The 16373-nt window shown below is 49.9% G+C and overlaps 2 protein-coding genes across 2 annotated transcripts in view; one reads left to right on the plus strand and one right to left on the minus strand.

Moving 5' to 3' along the window:
* Adgra2 (adhesion G protein-coupled receptor A2) overlaps positions 1 to 3033 on the plus strand; it is a 39648-nt gene extending 36615 nt beyond the window's left edge. Inside the window, exons 18-19 of the mRNA XM_075986455.1 lie at positions 119 to 208; positions 434 to 3033. Of these exons, the coding sequence (XP_075842570.1) occupies positions 119 to 208; positions 434 to 1703 (1360 nt within the window). The 3' untranslated portion in view covers positions 1704 to 3033. The remainder of the gene's footprint in view (positions 1 to 118; positions 209 to 433) is intronic.
* Positions 3034 to 3085: 52 nt separating this feature from the next.
* Positions 3086 to 7935, minus strand: Brf2 (BRF2 general transcription factor IIIB subunit). Its single transcript, XM_075986456.1, has 4 exons — positions 7688 to 7935; positions 6758 to 6817; positions 5304 to 5625; positions 3086 to 4225 (listed from the first exon to the last, which is right to left on the minus strand). Exons 1-4 carry the CDS (start codon positions 7839 to 7841, stop codon positions 3514 to 3516), a joined length of 1248 nt encoding a protein of 415 aa, XP_075842571.1. The 5' UTR covers positions 7842 to 7935; the 3' UTR covers positions 3086 to 3513.
* Positions 7936 to 16373: the final 8438 nt, after the last annotated feature.

Raw genomic sequence — 16373 nt, forward strand, 5'->3', positions numbered from 1 at the left:
GCTTCCCCCAAATCACACAGATTTTAAGGAGACAGAGAGAAAGACAGAGATGTCAGTTTGAGGGTTCCAAGCACCTGGTTCCCTTACCTCCAGTGCACGATCTCTCCCCCACCTCCAGGTTCTATTTGATTGCTGGCGGGATCCCCCTCATAATCTGCGGCATCACCGCTGCGGTCAACATCCACAACTACCGGGACCACAGTCCCTAGTGAGCACCACTCCCTCCTGCCTCATCACCACCGTCTGCCTGCCCCAACCTTCACACCAGCCCCATGCCTGCCGTTCCACCCAGCCAGAGAGCCCCTGCATGCTGACTAAGCCAGGGCCCGCCTCACCTCTCTACTTCCCACATCCTACCTCATCTACCACCCAGCCTGTGCCCCAGCTCCTGGGCTCTCCAAACTCTTCATCCACTACCTCTGTCTCCCCCTAGTTGCTGGCTGGTATGGCGTCCAAGCCTTGGCGCTTTCTACATCCCGGTGGCGTTGATTCTGCCCATCACCTGGATCTACTTCTTGTGTGCGGGCCTGCACTTACGGGGTCATGTGGCCCAGAATCCAAAGCAGGGTAACAGTAGGCTGTCTCTGGAGCCAGGGGAAGACCTGAGGGGTTCCACCAGGCTCAGGAGCAGTGGCGGCCTCCTAAGTGACTCTGGTTCCCTTTTGGCTACGGTTGGCGCAGGGGTAGGAACACCTGCGCTCCCAGAGGATGGTGATGGCGTGTATTCTCCGGGAGTCCAGCTGGGGGCGCTGATGACCACACATTTCCTGTATCTGGCTATGTGGGCCTGTGGCGCTTTGGCGGTATCTCAGCGCTGGCTGCCCGGAGTGGTGTGTAGCTGCCTCTATGGTGTGGCAGCTTCAGCTCTGGGCCTCTTTGTCTTCACGCACCACTGTGCCCGCCGTAGGGATGTTCGGGCTTCCTGGCGGGCCTGCTGCGCTCCTGCTTCACCCTCGGCTTCCCACGCCCCACCCCGGGCCCTACCAACTGCTGCGGAGGATGGATCCCCGGTGTTGGGGGAGGGACCGGCCTCCCTCAAGTCCTCCTCCCCAAGTGGCAGCAGTGGCCGCGCGCCGGCGCCCCTGTGCAAACTCACCAATCTGCAGGTGGCCCAGAGTCAGGTGTGCGAGGCTGGTGTGGCTGCCCGCGGGGATGCAGAGCCAGAGCCCACGGGCTCCCGTGGCAGCCTAGCTCCCCGGCACCATAACAACCTGCATCACGGGCGCCGAGTACACAAGAGTCGGGCTAAGGGTCACCGAGCTGGAGAGACTGGCGGCAAGAGCCGGCTTAAGGCGCTGCGCGCGTCCACAGGAGCTCCAGAGCTGCTGTCCAGTGAGAGCGGCAGCTTGCACAATAGCCCTTCCGACAGCTACCCGGGCAGCAGCCGCAATAGCCCCGGCGACGGCCTTCCACTCGAGGGCGAGCCCATGCTTACGCCGTCGGAGGGCTCCGACACCAGCGCAGCGCCGATCCCTGAGACTGGGCGGCCCGGACAGCGCCGCTGCGCCAGCCGTGACAATCTCAAGGGCAGCGGCAGCGCACTGGAGAGGGAGAGTAAGCGCCGCTCATACCCGCTCAACACTACCAGTCTTAACGGTGCCCCCAAGGGGGGCAAGTATGAGGATACCAGTGTGACCGGCGCAGAGGCCATAGCAGGAGGGTGCATGAAGACCGGCCTCTGGAAAAGCGAGACCACCGTCTAGGGCAGAGGCGGGCTAGATTTAGAGTGGGCCGGTCACACCGGCTTGTTACTCCTCGATCCTCCTGGGCGGTCCAAGCTGTCTACCTATGTGTAGGTTTGAGGTGGCCATGCTGATGGCTGCCCTTGGGCTCACCATCTTTAGTTATCCAGGCTGGGAAAGGGAGAAGGCAGATGCTTGCCACTCGTCTGCACTATCCCTCAGCAGTAGCGACAGACAATCCCAGACATCAGCTTAGACCAGTTTTGATGGTCAAGGTCTTGGTGTGCCCTCCCAGGTAGGGATAAAAGTTCCGTCCATCTGTGAGGTGACCCATAAACAGAATGGCAAAGCTCAGCCCCGGTAGGCTCAGGAAACCTGGGAACTGCCTTTTCCTCACCAGCTTAAGGAGGCACCGCGTGACTGCCAAGATCCCAGGCCTCTTCCCCAGTTCTGGCTTGGGAAACCATCCTAGCAGGTGAGCCATGTCCCAGGCCAGGGCGAGTAACAGGTGCTGCCTTTTCAGATAAACTATGCAAGGGGGGAGGGGCGGAGTGTAGGTAACTCTAAGACCAGCTGAGTCCCGCAGAAGGTGGGCAGCTGGGAGAGGTGCACGACTAGGGGGCCGTGATCCCTAGGGAGTGGTACACAATCCTTCCAGCAGAGTTCAGAACAAGACCTGAGAAAGCAATGCTAAGCGCCTAGGGACTCAAGGGGAGGAGCTGAGGTTTGGATCTGAGCACAACCTGTCCGACGGTCTGGAGAGGGGCTCCCCTCAGCTGCTCAGTGACAATACCCACTGCCTGCCCTCAGCTGTCCAACTCCAAGGGACTGGGGAAAATGCCTCCATGAGGCTTTCTGTGGCAAAGCCATGGTAATACAATTTCTAACTCCAGTTAGGAACCTGAAATGCCAAACCGTCTCACTGAAACCCCACCAGGCTCTGAGGGAGCACCTAGGTGCAGGTTGCTCGAGGCTGTGCTTTCACTACTTGCTAAAACCTCCAGCCACCATCTTCCCCAACCTAAAATGCCTTTTACTACAGAACCACGTGGAAGTAGAGGAATTCTTGGGCCTTGGGAAGCAGGAGGGAACCCAGGTCTGGTAGGTGAGAGAACACAGTGGGGGAGAATCCATGCTCCTGGATATGGGCCCCATTATTTATGCTTGCTGCACAGACAACATTAGAGAAGCTTTGTATTACTCTCCCACGTATGCTGGCTGCTGTTTACATACCCTGCCAACGCCTTAGCACTGGAGAGCTTTTTGCAATATGCCGGGAAAAGGGGAGGGAGGGAACCAAGTGCCAAAGAAAACATGTTTTAAAAGCTCTGGTTTTATACAATAGAATGTGTTCTAGCAGATGCCTCTTTGTTTTAATATATTAAAATCTTGCAAAGCCCTCTGAGCGACAGCCGTGGTCCACCTATGGTCCGTTTGTTAACGAGGTAGAGGAGGCAGGTGGAGCCCAGAGCAAACATGGGCCAGGAATCGCGGCTCCTGCTCCTGTAATGGTCGATACCACCTCTTCACATCAGCAATGTGCTGACTTCACACCACGGCAGGAGAGAGCCGGGCAGATCTTCAGCAGTCTAGGAGTCCAACTCAGACTGTGGACAGCCAAGGTGCTCCCCTGCACCAAGGGACAGGATTTTCCCACCCACAGACATCCCATGCACCTCCCAGTATCGCTAGGGTACTGGGTCCAATTAACTGCTACTCTTGGTTTCCTAAAGAAAAAAGGAATATCCAAGGGTCATATACTTTACTTCTTGCAGCATGGCAATCAGCAAATCGCAGTCAGAATTACTGACTACACCTGGAAGAACCTGCATCACGGAGGGTTAGGGGCACTCATGGCTGCCTGGGCAGCAGCCTGGGCTCTCTGAAAGTCTCTAACTTCCTGAGGGGTGCGCAAATACTGCTCGATTTCACTATCAGAAATGTTCTCATCTCCAGTCACTACGGAAACAACGGGGGTGGGATGGGTCCGTTTGGGAGGCTTTAACATACAGGGTGGGAGCAGAGGTGCAGGACTGGCTGGGCGTTTCCTCTTGGGCAAATCAAAGGTACTATCTTCCGCTTCCTGCTGTCCTTGTCCCCCCGGATGCTGCTCCTGGGTCTCTGCTTCTGCTGTTCCATCTCGGAAAGCCATGCGTATCAGCATGTGGCGGTGCTGGAGGAGGTCACCAATGTGCTTCACCACAGTCCGCTTGTCAAGCTTTAGGACCTGCAGCCAAGCCAGCCGGCCGGCCATCTGCAGCAGCACAGCCAGCAGCTCCTGCAGACGGGAGGCGGCCGGGTAGGGCAGGTCCACATTTGCCAGTTTACAGAACTGGGCAAGAGAACATGTCAGTCGGTCTGAAGGCCGCAGAGACTGCCACGCCAGGAAGGTGGCTGCAGTGATGACAGGCAAGGGATGGCGCCCAGTCACGAGCCATGTCTCATTTGCCAGCTCCACCAGCAGCAAGGTTCGAGACAGCATCTTGTCTTTGTCCTCCACATATTTGGCTGGCAGGGATGAGGAAGCCTGGAACAGTTTGAAGCTGAAACAACCAAAATGAAGGTCAAATGACTGATAGGGTGTTCTTCCGGGGTGAGCAGGGTCATCTACCCAAGATGGATGGGGAAGCTAGTCTGTCCTAGAGACACTCGAGGTCACGGGAGCAAGGTACTGAGCAATGGGGCAGGGACGTGCCAGGTGAATGGTATATCAACTGAGCACCTTCCTACTGGCACAATTCCAGTGTCCCTATTCGCTCTACAGGAAGGGCACCGTTATATGTGTCTACTTAGGATATGACCATGTTTCAACCATTTGGTAACATCCCTTCCTGGCTGTCCCGGAACTCGCTTTGTGGACCAGGCGGCCTCCAACTCACAAGAGATCCGCCTGCCTCGGCCTCCTGAGCGCTGGGAGTGAAGGTGTACAACACCACTGCCTAGCCTCGTTTGCTTCTTTTAACATATGGTTTCACACCCAGTCCAGGCTGGTCTAGAACACGATACTCTTGCTTCAGTCTCCCAAGTGCTGGAGTCAAGAGTGTGTGCTACCAAACTTCAACAGCCATTTTTGTGGTTTGGTTTTGTTTTAAAGTATACTTGTCAAAAAAAAAAAAAAACCCTAAAAAAAAGGGGGGGCAAACCAAGGCTAGTGGTGCACACCTGTAATCTCAGCAGTAGGAAGATGGAGTTAAGGTGATCAGAAGTACAAACCCAGCCTAAGCTGTATGAGACTGTCTAAAACAACTAAAAATCTCATTAAAACCTTAGCTTCAAACCTTGTTCGACCACTAACTAGTATCTCTGGACTCCATATAGAGGTGATCCTGCTGGAGCAGGGCCCCTGCCATGTAATTCCAGTGACTGCCATTCATAACGCAGGAGGGGGGCAACTCAGCAGCCCTATGCCAAGGCTGGCTGAGGATGTTTTTTTTTTTTTTTTTTTTTAACATTATCACAGTCCTGTGATGGAAAGGGGATGGGAAGATTACAGTGTCCTGGAAATGTGCAAACGGTATTGACCTCAGTGGTGAGCATGGATTGGGAAGGAAAGACAGACTCTGGCGAAAGCATATATCTGCCAGGACAGCTGCCTACCCCTGCTGCCTCCTGGACAAGTACCTGCCGCAGTAAGACTTCACCAGGTCTTCCAGGCACAGAGCTGGCACGTCCAGCCCCAGAAGCTTCACCAGCTGCATGTAGGTGCCGGAAAACATATCCAGATCTGCATACAGCAGGGTGCAGATGGTGCCCATGGTCAGGGGCCAGTTATGTTGCCGGCAGGTGATGAGAACACAGCATCCAACTAACACTTCCTTCTTCTGGAGCCTCGCAGCACGGATGCCAGACAGCTGATAGGCCTTTTGGTAGTAGGAGATGGCGGTCTCCTCGAACGCAGGGGGCAACTTCAAGATCCGACACAGGTCTCTCACTCGACGGAGATCTAGGAAAACACATAGTAAGCAGAGCGGTCAAAGGAAGTTTAGCTAGGACTTAATTTAGTTCCATTAAACTTGCCATATATAGCAGATGCACAAATAATACGCCCTTCTAGCCAGGCGGTGGTGGTGGTGGTGGTGCATGCCTTTAATCCCAGTACTCGGGAGGCAGAGACAGGAGGATCTTGTGAGTTCGAGACCAGCCTGGTCTACAGAGTGAGTTCTAGGACAGACCCCAAAGCTACAGAGAAACACTGTCTCAAAAAACAAAAACAAACAAACAAAATGCCCTTCTGTACTAACAGGACACTTGATGTGGCCGTGTGCACGGGAGCTAGACTGATCCTCGAGCATGCTGGGCAAGCTCCTTATCACTGAGTTGTAGTCTTAACCTTTAGAACTGTGCTCCTTCCAAAGGTACAAAACACTTGTGGGAAGGTCACACTCAATCCACCACCCTTTTATGAGCTATTCTGACTTATAGACAGGGCAAAGTTCCTTATTTTTTTGGTTCTGGGGATTGAACCGCAAGCCTTACACATGATAGGTGCATATTCTATCACCAACTTACTCCGCACCCCCAGCTCCAAAGCCAAGCTTTTACCAAGGGCTTCTTGAGGCTACTTTAAGGCTAGTGCAGACCCAAACCTTCATCTACCTCTATTCCTTCTGGTTTTTAAGACGCACTCACTATGTTAGCTGGGCTGACCTCTAAGTCTATCCTCTTGCCTCTCCTCCTGAGTGCTGGGACTGTAGGCATACAGCCCATCAATAACGGTTCTCTTCTAGCCTATCAACAAGAACACATGTGGATGGACTAGGACGTCAAGACAATTTTCTTTCAAGCCACTGAATAATAAAAAGTTGGTTCTCTGGGCTGGAGAGATGGCTCAGCAGTTGAGAGCACTTGCTGCTCTAGCAGAAAACCTGGCGTTCAGTTCCCAGCACCCTTATGGCAACTCACAACCACCTATAACTCCAGGTCCATGTGATCCAACACCCTCTTCTGACTCCATGGGCACCAGGCATGCGCACGGTATACATGCAATTAGAACACCCATACAAACATTCAAACATTAAAGAGTCACGTAAATAAAAGCAAAGCTGAAATTTAAGGAGGAAAAGGGTGATTCTTACCTCGCTGCTGGCTGCGGCTAACTTGCTCGTTTTCCCCGGTGCTTCGGGAATATGTCACTTCTGTAAATAATATACAAATTAATAATAATAAACAAATAGCACAGGTGGCCTCTATCCACTCATCATCTCCTTGTCCTCTGACCACGTAAAACCAGGGAGATTTCAAGCTATCGCGTACCCACTTCCCATCTCAGAGAAGATACCCCATCCACGTAACAGTAAAGGCTCACCTGGCTTTTTATGTCTTCCAGTAGCACCAAAGACAGCCAGTATAGAACTATATAAAGCAATGCTGGTGATCCCAATTTCCCAGCCTTTTCTCTGGTACATTCAATTTTGACGTAGCACAGCGGTTCTCAACCTTCTAATGCTGTGACCCTTTAATACAGTTCCTCATGTTGTGGTGACCTCAACCATGAACTTCGTTGCTACTTCATGGCTGTAGTTTTGTTAGAATTACGATTTATAATGTAAATAGCTGATATGCACGACGGTCTTGGGCTACACCTGGGAAAAGGTCGCTCAATCTCCCAAAGTGGTCGAGACTCAATGGTCTCGCTGAACTAAACAATGGCGTGGAAGGATAGGAGGAACATTTTGCCAGTTAGTGCTAAAAATTACTATGGGGTAATGGTTTGCATTCTATTCCCAAATGGTTCATGTTGTATTCCCGAATAATTTGTCAACAAGCCTCCAACACTGACCAGGTCCGAAAAAAGGAGTGAAACCTTATCCGTTTCATTCATTCACCATCGGTATACCCACTGGCATCATAGGAGGTACTGGGGAAACTACATGTTAGAGCACCCGCCTCCAGCTACTTTTTTTTTTAAGCGAGCTTCTCCCACATTTGTGTGAGCACGATCGGGGGGTGGGGCGCTAAGAGTCTGGGATTAAGCATTCCAGCACACCAGGCTACCCCCAGGGTACCTCTGAGGTTGCCCTCGTCGTTGAAGGTGGTAGTAAGGACCCCTTCGGTGACCACACAGCCGCAGTCGGAGCACACCAGCTGGCTCTGAGAATAATGCGAGTCTTCCACGAGCTCAGAGGACCCGCAATCCGGGCAGCGGCTTCCGTTCGGCATCTCAGCATTTGTCCAGCGACGCAATAGCGCCGGCACACCTGCTCCTAAGAACTCCCGGCTACAGGAAAGTGGGAGGGGACCTTATTCCGGCTGCACCTTCCTCTTCCGGTCAGCTGGATAACCGGCTGGAGGTTTGCTCCGCCCGGTGGCTGCACGCCACTTCCGATCTCGTCTGTGGACTCGTGTAGAAACACGAGTTCGAAAGGAAGGTTCCCGGGCTTAGCTGTGTCTCAGGGTTTCTGGTGTCTTGAGATCGGGCCACGTTAGGAGTTGACAGTTGCCAGAGATAAGGAATTGCTCTCTGCGAAACACTGTTTTTTTTATATCATTTAATTTAATATTTATTTTAAGATTATCTTGCTTATGGAGCCCAGGCTGACCTAGAATACTGCTATTTCTGCCTCCCACCTACCGCTTGCTGGGATTACAGGCTTGCGCCACCAGGCGTGATCCCTTTTTGGACGCGATCACCTGTAATCCTAGTGTTTGGGAGATGGAGGCCAGAGGATCAGGAGTTTAAGGTCATCCTCCTCTATATAACAACTTGGAGGCCAGTCTGGACTACAGGAGACCTTATCACAAATAAATCAAAATAGCTGGGTATGTTGGCATACTCCCTTATTCCTAGTTTTGGGGAGACAAAGAGTTTGAGGCCAGCCTGGCCTACATCTCAGTTCAGTCCAGCCAAAACAATATAATGAGAACCTGTCTCTAAATAAATAACTAAAACAAGACTGTTGTGTAGCGCACCGTGCCCGTCTGTGCTCTATGCGCTACCATACAGTTCGTGAACCGGGCAAGGGACTGGAGATTGAAACACACAAAGACACACAGACAGAGACACAGGTCATCCTTGATGCCCAGATGCCCCCCTTTATTGTGTCCAGGGGCAGCTTATATAGGGGTTTTTACCTGATAGCCATCACCAGAAACCTCTTCCCTGCCATCAGGGTCTTGTGCTCAGAGCAGCTGCAAACATTACAAGTTGTTTACAAGAAATTCAGGATCTGGGGAGTTCACAGCTCCCGACACTGTTGAATTAAAAATTGAGTGATAGACTTAGATGTCTTCAGAGAGTAACATGCAAAGAAACATAGTTCTCACCTCAAAGAGGAAAAGGAAAAGTTTATACTAGAGCCAAAAAGGAGGAGTAGCGCCTTGGAACAGATTTAATTTTCTCCAATAACAGTGCACCGTATGAAAGTGTATTAGTTCTAGAACAAAGAAAGCCAAGTATTCACCAAATACAGTGGTGGGGCCACAGGTAGGCATGCTAGACAGTAGTGGGTAAACCTTTTCTAAGGGTTTCAGACACTGTCTGATGAGATTCTAGCTCCTGGATTGGTAGACTCTGGCAGCTGGCTAAGAATACATTTTAATTTGTTGGGTTGTTTGTTTGTTTTTAAGGCAGGATTCAGGGTTCACTACTTAGCTGGCTGTTCTGGAACTTACTATATAGGCTAGGCTGGCCTCAAACTCACAGTAATCTGCTTGCTTCTCTCTTCTTCCTGAGTACTGGGATTAAAGGCAGGGGCTACATTTGGCCTACAATATATATATGGCCAGGTGTTCGTAACTAAGCCTCCATGTGTGATTTATTTGGGAGCTGGGTGGTGGGCCCCCCCCTAAAAAAGCCAAAAGAGAAAAAGATCAAACAACAAATGAGACAACAAAAAGTGTGTTTTGTTTCTTCTTAAGGATTTATTTTTAATTATACCGAATGTGTCTGTGTGTAGGTATTTGCAGACCTATGTGGGTATCCTGGAGGCCAGAAGAGGGTTTCAGATCCCCTGGAGCTGGAGTTATGGGCAGCTATGAGCTGCTTGACAGGGGCTCTGGGAATTAAAATCCAGGTCCTTGGTAAAAGCAGCAAGCATTCTTTATCACTGAGACATCTCTCCAAACTGTTTTAAGTGGGATCCCATAGGCCTGGGGAGATGGCTCAGTGGTTAGGAGTAATTGACACTATTCCAGAGGACCTGAGTTGGGTTCCTAGCACCCACACTGGTCAGCTCACAACTGGCTGTAACTCCAGCTGGCCTCCAAGGGCACCCATAGTCTAGCTGTGCCCCCCACACACACAGAGACTATACTTACACAGACATATACATGAAAATAGAAAACACTTGAAAAATACAGGATCCCATGTATTCAGGCAGCTAAGGTTTTCATGTCTAAGTTTGTCTCATTTGTCTAATAGAGTCAGTATCTCAGCGCTTCCTTCTGCAGTGAAGGTGCAGCCTGAATCGAGCACTTGGCCACAAGCAAGGACAGACGCAGCTTTCTCCCCTCAACCCTGTCTCCAACACGACCCTTTCCAGGGCTCAGGCAGGATACAGGTTTCTGTGTGGAAAGAACAAGAGAATTAAAATGCTGAGAACATTTGCTCTTGAGTTTTGGGTTGTGTGGGAGATGCTGGGCCAACTAAGCCAGTTTTAGGTCAGAATTGATTGATGGTCAGCATACCCCAAGAGGCAAAGCACAAAGATTCTGAAGATGGTGCCAAAAAAGAAGCCCCAAACGCCAGATCCATCTGTCTGGTTATTAAGCTAAGGACAGCTGTGTGCTGACACTTTGGACTTGAAGGATGGACAACACCTGTCCAGCGTTGTTTTCCACAGGTGAGCTGAGGCCAGGGGGCCCTCATCCAGCAAGTCCTCCTTTTGGCCCATAGGTGGCAGTCATAAACTGTCAAAAAGGTCCTGGCTCTTCTTGGGTGGTGGTTAGCTGGGGTGGGGGTGGGGTGTGTGTCTCCCTCTGAACCCTTATCAGTTCATGTTGCAAAGTATAGACTGTTGCAGATTGCGGCCATGTCATGAGGTACGCTCAAAACAGGTACTGTGGCTGTGTTATTCCCACCAGAGGAGCAAATGACCCGGTGGGATCTGCTGGAAAGGCAGGTTTGCTTTGGTTTCCCATTTCAGGTTTTCATGCAAGGCTGCCTGGCTGTTCTGCTCTGTTTGCGTCACAGCACCAGATCATGGCTGGGACACATGGTGGAGCTTTGCTGACCCTTCATGGTGGCCGGGAATGACCTAAATTATTTTTATATCTCCCTCCTAGCACGTTGATTACCTCCCAAGAGTGCCACAGGCTGACAAATCAAGCATTTGTTCAAAAATTATTTATCAGTGTCTGTACATACAGGCACGTATGCACCACTGTTGGGACCATTTGGAGTCCTGGCCTCCAGCTGCTCTTCCCTGCTAGAGATCTTTACTTTCCTTCTGATTTGAGTTACTGAAAGCTGTGTCAAAGTTGTTTACCAGCTCTGCTTCACGAGCGCGTGTTGCCTTGGCCTTGAGGATCAGAGGATAAGGTTTTCACCTGTTGGCCCACCAGACTGTTAGGTATATAAGCCTCCATGGTGCTTCTGAATAAAGGGCTTCTTACCAGTGTCTAGAGGTCCGTGTCTCCATCTGTCTGTCTCTGTGTGTCTGCATGTTTCAACCTCTAGCCCCTTGCCCGAAGCTCGCGAACTGTATGGGAGTGCATAGAGCACAGACAGGCGTTGTGCGCTGCACACCACAGTACGTATGTGGAGACAGAGAACACCTTACAGGGACTAGTTGACTAGTTCTCTTCTTCCACGGTGGGCTTTTAGGACAACTCGGGTCCCAGGTTTGTGTGGCAAGCACCTCTAGTGCAAAGCCGTCTTGCTGGTCGCCCAGCATTTCACATGAGGCTCTGGAAAAGAGTTGAGATTGAAAACGAAACAGTGGTCTTTCTGTTAAAGAGCATCTGCTTGTACAGGACGAGAATGTCCTGGCGTAGGTAAGAGTCACAGCACTGGGAACTACTCGAGACAGCCTGGCTGTCATGGAGGGTGCTTGCTGACCCCTGCGGCCTCAGTTTCTGCTCCCAAGTCCAGATTTGGGAGTTTCCTTTTTATTCTGTTCATATTGCTATTTCCCGTTTTATGTTCGTTCTATCCATCCATCCATCCACCCACCCACCCACCCACCCACCAGCACAAAAGCCTTCTGCTAATAATAACCAAGTTAAGCCAAGACAACTGTCCTTCCTTGAGCTGGAATTTGAAAACACTAGGCTGACTATGCACTAAGCTTGGTAGCAGTAGCAGGAACCAACCAAACTGAAAGAATTGCAAACGAGGGATCAAAAGAACCAAATCTCACAGTGCTAGTCATTTATGAAAACTTTGGAAAAATAAAAATTCCTAGTACCATAAAAAAAAGCCCAAATGAGAGAATACAAATAAATATAAATCTGTTTGCAAATTCCTTAATGCAGACACTCCATTAATGCCCCATGGAAGCCCCTGGCCCCAGCCTAGAGCATCATGGGTTCTGTGATGTGATCTCACCTCGAGGGAAACAGTATCTGCTCCTCTCCAGAGTCTCTGGAGCAAGGCCTATGAGCCATGGTGCACACCTGAGGCCAGCAGATGCTCTTCCTTCTGAGACAGACTTAGTCTCGAAGGAAATGTGAGCGGAGTGAGATAAACCTGGGAGGAGACGCCTTCATCTGCCCTAACGGCTTCTATCAGATCAGCAGAGCTGACTGACCAGGGATCTGCTTCTCAGGTCGGGGTACTTCTGAACCCCAGGCCAAGACTTCTCTTTGTAATGTTTGGGCAGATAGTCACATGATGTCGAAGCCATGATCCCTTGGGATAAGATGAGACTAGGAAAAGCAGGACAGAGATGTTTGTCCTCTCCAGAGGGGCTCAGGCACCCTTTGGCACAATTGTGGTCACTGCGGGGCTTCACGAGAGACCATCATGGGATACTATCACCCCAGGAAGTTTTTCAACAAGACAGAAGGAACTTTTATCACACCCAAAGTAAAGTACAGACGCAAATCTTTGAAAGAAGTATCTTTTTATTTAGTGTTAGAAAACTTTAAGGTTTTTTTTTTTTTTATTTTAAGACAAGGTCTCACATATCCCCACCTGATTTAAAACGCCCTGTGCTGCTGAGGATGAAGTGGAACCTCTGGTCACATTGTTTCCACCTCCCAAGTGTTGGCTGGGAGTACAGGTGGGCATCACAATGCTCAGTTTATGTAGTACAGGAGTGGGAGGGGTGAGGGGAGGGTGAGGGGAGGGGAAGGTGGGATCAAACCTAGAGCTTTGTGCATGTAAAGCAGGCACCGCACTAACTGAGCTACACGCCTAATCCCTTAGGTATTTCTTTTTGTTTCGTTTTTTTGAGACAGGGTTTCTCTGTGTACTGGCCATCCTGGAACTCTGTACACCAGGCTGGCCTCGAACTCACAGAGATCCGCCTGCCTCTGCCTCCCGAGTGCCGGGATTAAAGGCGTGCGCCACCACTGCCCGTTTTAGGTATTTCTTAAAAGCAATACCAGTCAACTTCAAAATCCCCAAAGCAACACCCAGGGAACAGGAATCCTGTAATTCAAAACACCACTGCGCCTGCAGTTGAAGGGGAAAGTCGACTCAGTAGCTCACAAAGGAGGTAGGAGAATCCAGAGTCGGGGTTGGCGTGGGTTCATGTTTGCCATCTAAGGCAATTGACTGCTTTTCGGTCTTGAAGGATCCTTAATCAGTACCCTACTCCACCGCCAAAAGAATAAAGAAAAAGCTGGGAGTGGTGGCATCCTGATATTCCCAGCACGTGAAGGGGAGGCAGAGGCTAACCTGGGCTAAAGAGACAAAGACAAAGCATCACAAAGCAGGGTGGAGGACTGGCTGCGGGTGTGACTCAGTGGGAGAGCACAGGATTGATATGCACAAGACACTGGGTTTAATCTCCAACACCAAGAAAGTAAAGGGAAAGAAGAAAGGTTGACTGGGCAAAAAAAAAAAAAAAAAAAAAACAACAACAACAACAAAAAACCCACAGGGATGAAGAACTCTGGCCTCAAAAGAGCAACTGGGAAAGCAGTTCTATGTGTGATAGATGAGCCTGGGGCCCTGAGAACGTAGAATCTGGAAGCACAAGGCTCATCTATCACACATGTGCACAGCTGTGGAGCACGGCACAAGGCAGGGTTGCTCATTCCTTCCTGGAATAAAACAGGGAGGCCAGGACATGTGCCAAGGTTAAGAATAAGACGATATGAAAAAAAAAAAAAGAAAAAAAAAGAATAAGACGATATGAAACACTTGGGCCACTGTTTTTCAGGAAACTGACCTCCAACTGGAGTCTGCTGGTATTTAATCCAGTGCTCCCTCACGCCCTGGCTGGGCTTTCTGGAGGCAGCCAGGCAAGGGCAAGGAAAAAGCCCCTCTTTTTTCCAGAGCGCAGGCCCTTCCAGGGCTCCTCATGGTGGCTTCAGGAGTAGCTACAGGCACAAGCCAGCGGCCAGCTTCAGTAGCTCCAGGGCTCTCCACATCACTAACCTCTGCCCCCGCCAGGGGCTCAACACAGACTCGGCTTCCCAGAGGCTTCCCTCAGCCCCCAGATGCACATTCAAGAACAGTCATTGAGTAGTTGTGGCCTCTATGTACTCTGAGCTACAGCAAGGTTGGAAATGCCAATGTTTTCCAGTCAAGCCCTTGAGGCAAACCACTCTTCGTTCTCCAGAGTTCCCAAGTGGCATTTCAGAGCCCAGGAATTCACCCCACCTAGATGGTCCTCTCTAGTGCTGACCCAGTAACATACCAAAGGTCCCAGGAGCAGCAGAGCCCTCCAGACTTGTTAACAGAACCAGTGCCCTCCCCTCCCCCATGCACTTAGGTTATCACAGTAAAAATGCATTTTTATCAACTAAAAAAAAACATGCAGAGCAGACATATACATGTACATTTTCAGAGTTCAAGTGAATATAGTTTCCTTTATAGGCATATTAATGAATTTTGCAACGCTAAAAAAAAAAAAAACACCTCAGAAATCTGCAGTGGTCCCTAGTATTGTAGGAGGGATTAAATAACAATAGGTGTGGATCATTAACAGGTAATTAGATAAATCAAGTGACAGTCTTGCCCTTCAGATTAAAGTGCTCCAGTGTAGCCAATGCCCCTCATCTTCCGGATGACAAGGACAGAAAGAGATTCTTCATGAATAACCACTACCTCCACCCTGTTCATTCCACTGGCCTGGGATTGCCCCTAGCAGAGACATCAAGATTTCATGAGATTTTATTACAATCAGGAAGAAAAAAAAAGAGCAACATGAAACACTTTAATTCCAGGATGAGGTGAGCAGCAGTGAAATTCCCTCTATTGGTGAAAATGGGGCTGATTTTAAAAATTATATATATATATATGTATATATACACACACACATATATACACACATGCACACATGTGTATATATATAACTATATTTTAAACTAGATTTATATATAAATCTAGTATATATATAAACTAGTTATATATATAAAAATCTATTTTAAAAAAAACAGCAATCTACCAGGCATGGTGACACATACCAGTGATCCCAGTATTTGTAAAGCTAGGGCAGGAGGGATGAAAGTCTGAAGCCAGTGAGACTCTGCCTCAAAATAGCAACAAAAACATTGCCCCAAATTAGGAAGTAGCAATCAAAAAGCAAGTCTGGAATGGGGGTGGTAGGTCTGGGGGTGGGGTAGCAAGTGTGGGGGCAAGGGTGGAAGTGCTTTGCCACTGTGTACTAACTGTGCCCTAGCCCAGGGCTCCTTCATCTTGAGGAACTAGTGGACTCTGGCTACTCCCTTCCAGAAGGCTGCCAGGAAAGCCAGCAAGATAAGTAAATGGGAGAAAGGACGTGGGATGGAAGGACGTGGCCAAAGGACCCTTCCTAGTCATTCTCTAGGTCACAACTGTTGGAGCAAGCATCTGGATTGCTTAGTCCTCTCTCCAGACACCGGAGAGGCCAATCCAGCAACAGGAGCCCCGTCAGCACGAGAGGAGGGACTCTGACCATTTTTTCCTACTTAGATGGAAAGTGACTTTTTTTAAAAATGTGCATTGGTGTTTCGCCTGCGTGTATGTCTGTATGAGGGTGTCGGATCCCCTTGAACTGGAGTTACAGACAGTTGTAAGCTACCGTGTGGGTGCTGGGAATTGAACCTGGGTCCCTCTAGAAGAGCAGTCAGTGCTCTTAACGGCTGAGCCCCTTAATTCCTTCATATCTCCGGGAGACAGCCCTATGGATCTAAAGAGCACGCTGTGTGTATGTGTCTGTGTGTGTGTGAGTGCTCACCTGTGTGGGAGAATATGTCTGTGTGTGTGTGAGTGCTCACCTGTGTGGGAGAATATGTCTGTGTGTGTGTGAGTGCTCACCTGTGTGGGAGAATATGTCTATGTGTGTGTGAGTGCTCATCTGTGTGGGAGAATATGTCTGTGTGTGTGTGAGTGCTCACCTGTGTGGGAGAATATGTCTGTGTGTGTGTGAGTGCTCACCTGTGTGGGAGAATATGTCTGTGTGTGTGAGTGCTCACCTGTGTGGGAGAATATGTCTGTGTGTGTGTGAGTGCTCACCTGTGTGGGAGAATATGAAGGGCAGAGGTTTAAGGTAGCTTTTCACGTTATTAAGACAGGGTCCCTCACTGAATCCAGAGTTCCCTGTTTCAGCTAGAACGGCTGGCCAGTGAGGCCCTGGGTGGGATCTGCCCGTCCCCGCC

This window comes from Microtus pennsylvanicus, chromosome 9 (assembly GCF_037038515.1).
Source record: "Microtus pennsylvanicus isolate mMicPen1 chromosome 9, mMicPen1.hap1, whole genome shotgun sequence".
Classification (NCBI taxonomy): domain Eukaryota; kingdom Metazoa; phylum Chordata; class Mammalia; order Rodentia; family Cricetidae; genus Microtus; species Microtus pennsylvanicus.

What these genes read in the sequence shown, in the direction of transcription:
- Brf2 (XM_075986456.1), bottom strand. Translation starts at nt 7,841, where the DNA reads ATGCCGAACGGAAGCCGCTGCCCGGATTGCGGGTCCTCTGAGCTCGTG. An exon ending in CGACGAGGGCAACCTCAGAG is followed by an intron (nt 6,818 to 7,687) that starts GTACCCTGGGGG and finishes TATTATTTACAG; the next exon opens with AAGTGACATATTCCCGAAGC. An exon ending in GTGAAGTCTTACTGCGGCAG is followed by an intron (nt 4,226 to 5,303) that starts GTACTTGTCCAG and finishes TGGTTGTTTCAG; the next exon opens with CTTCAAACTGTTCCAGGCTT.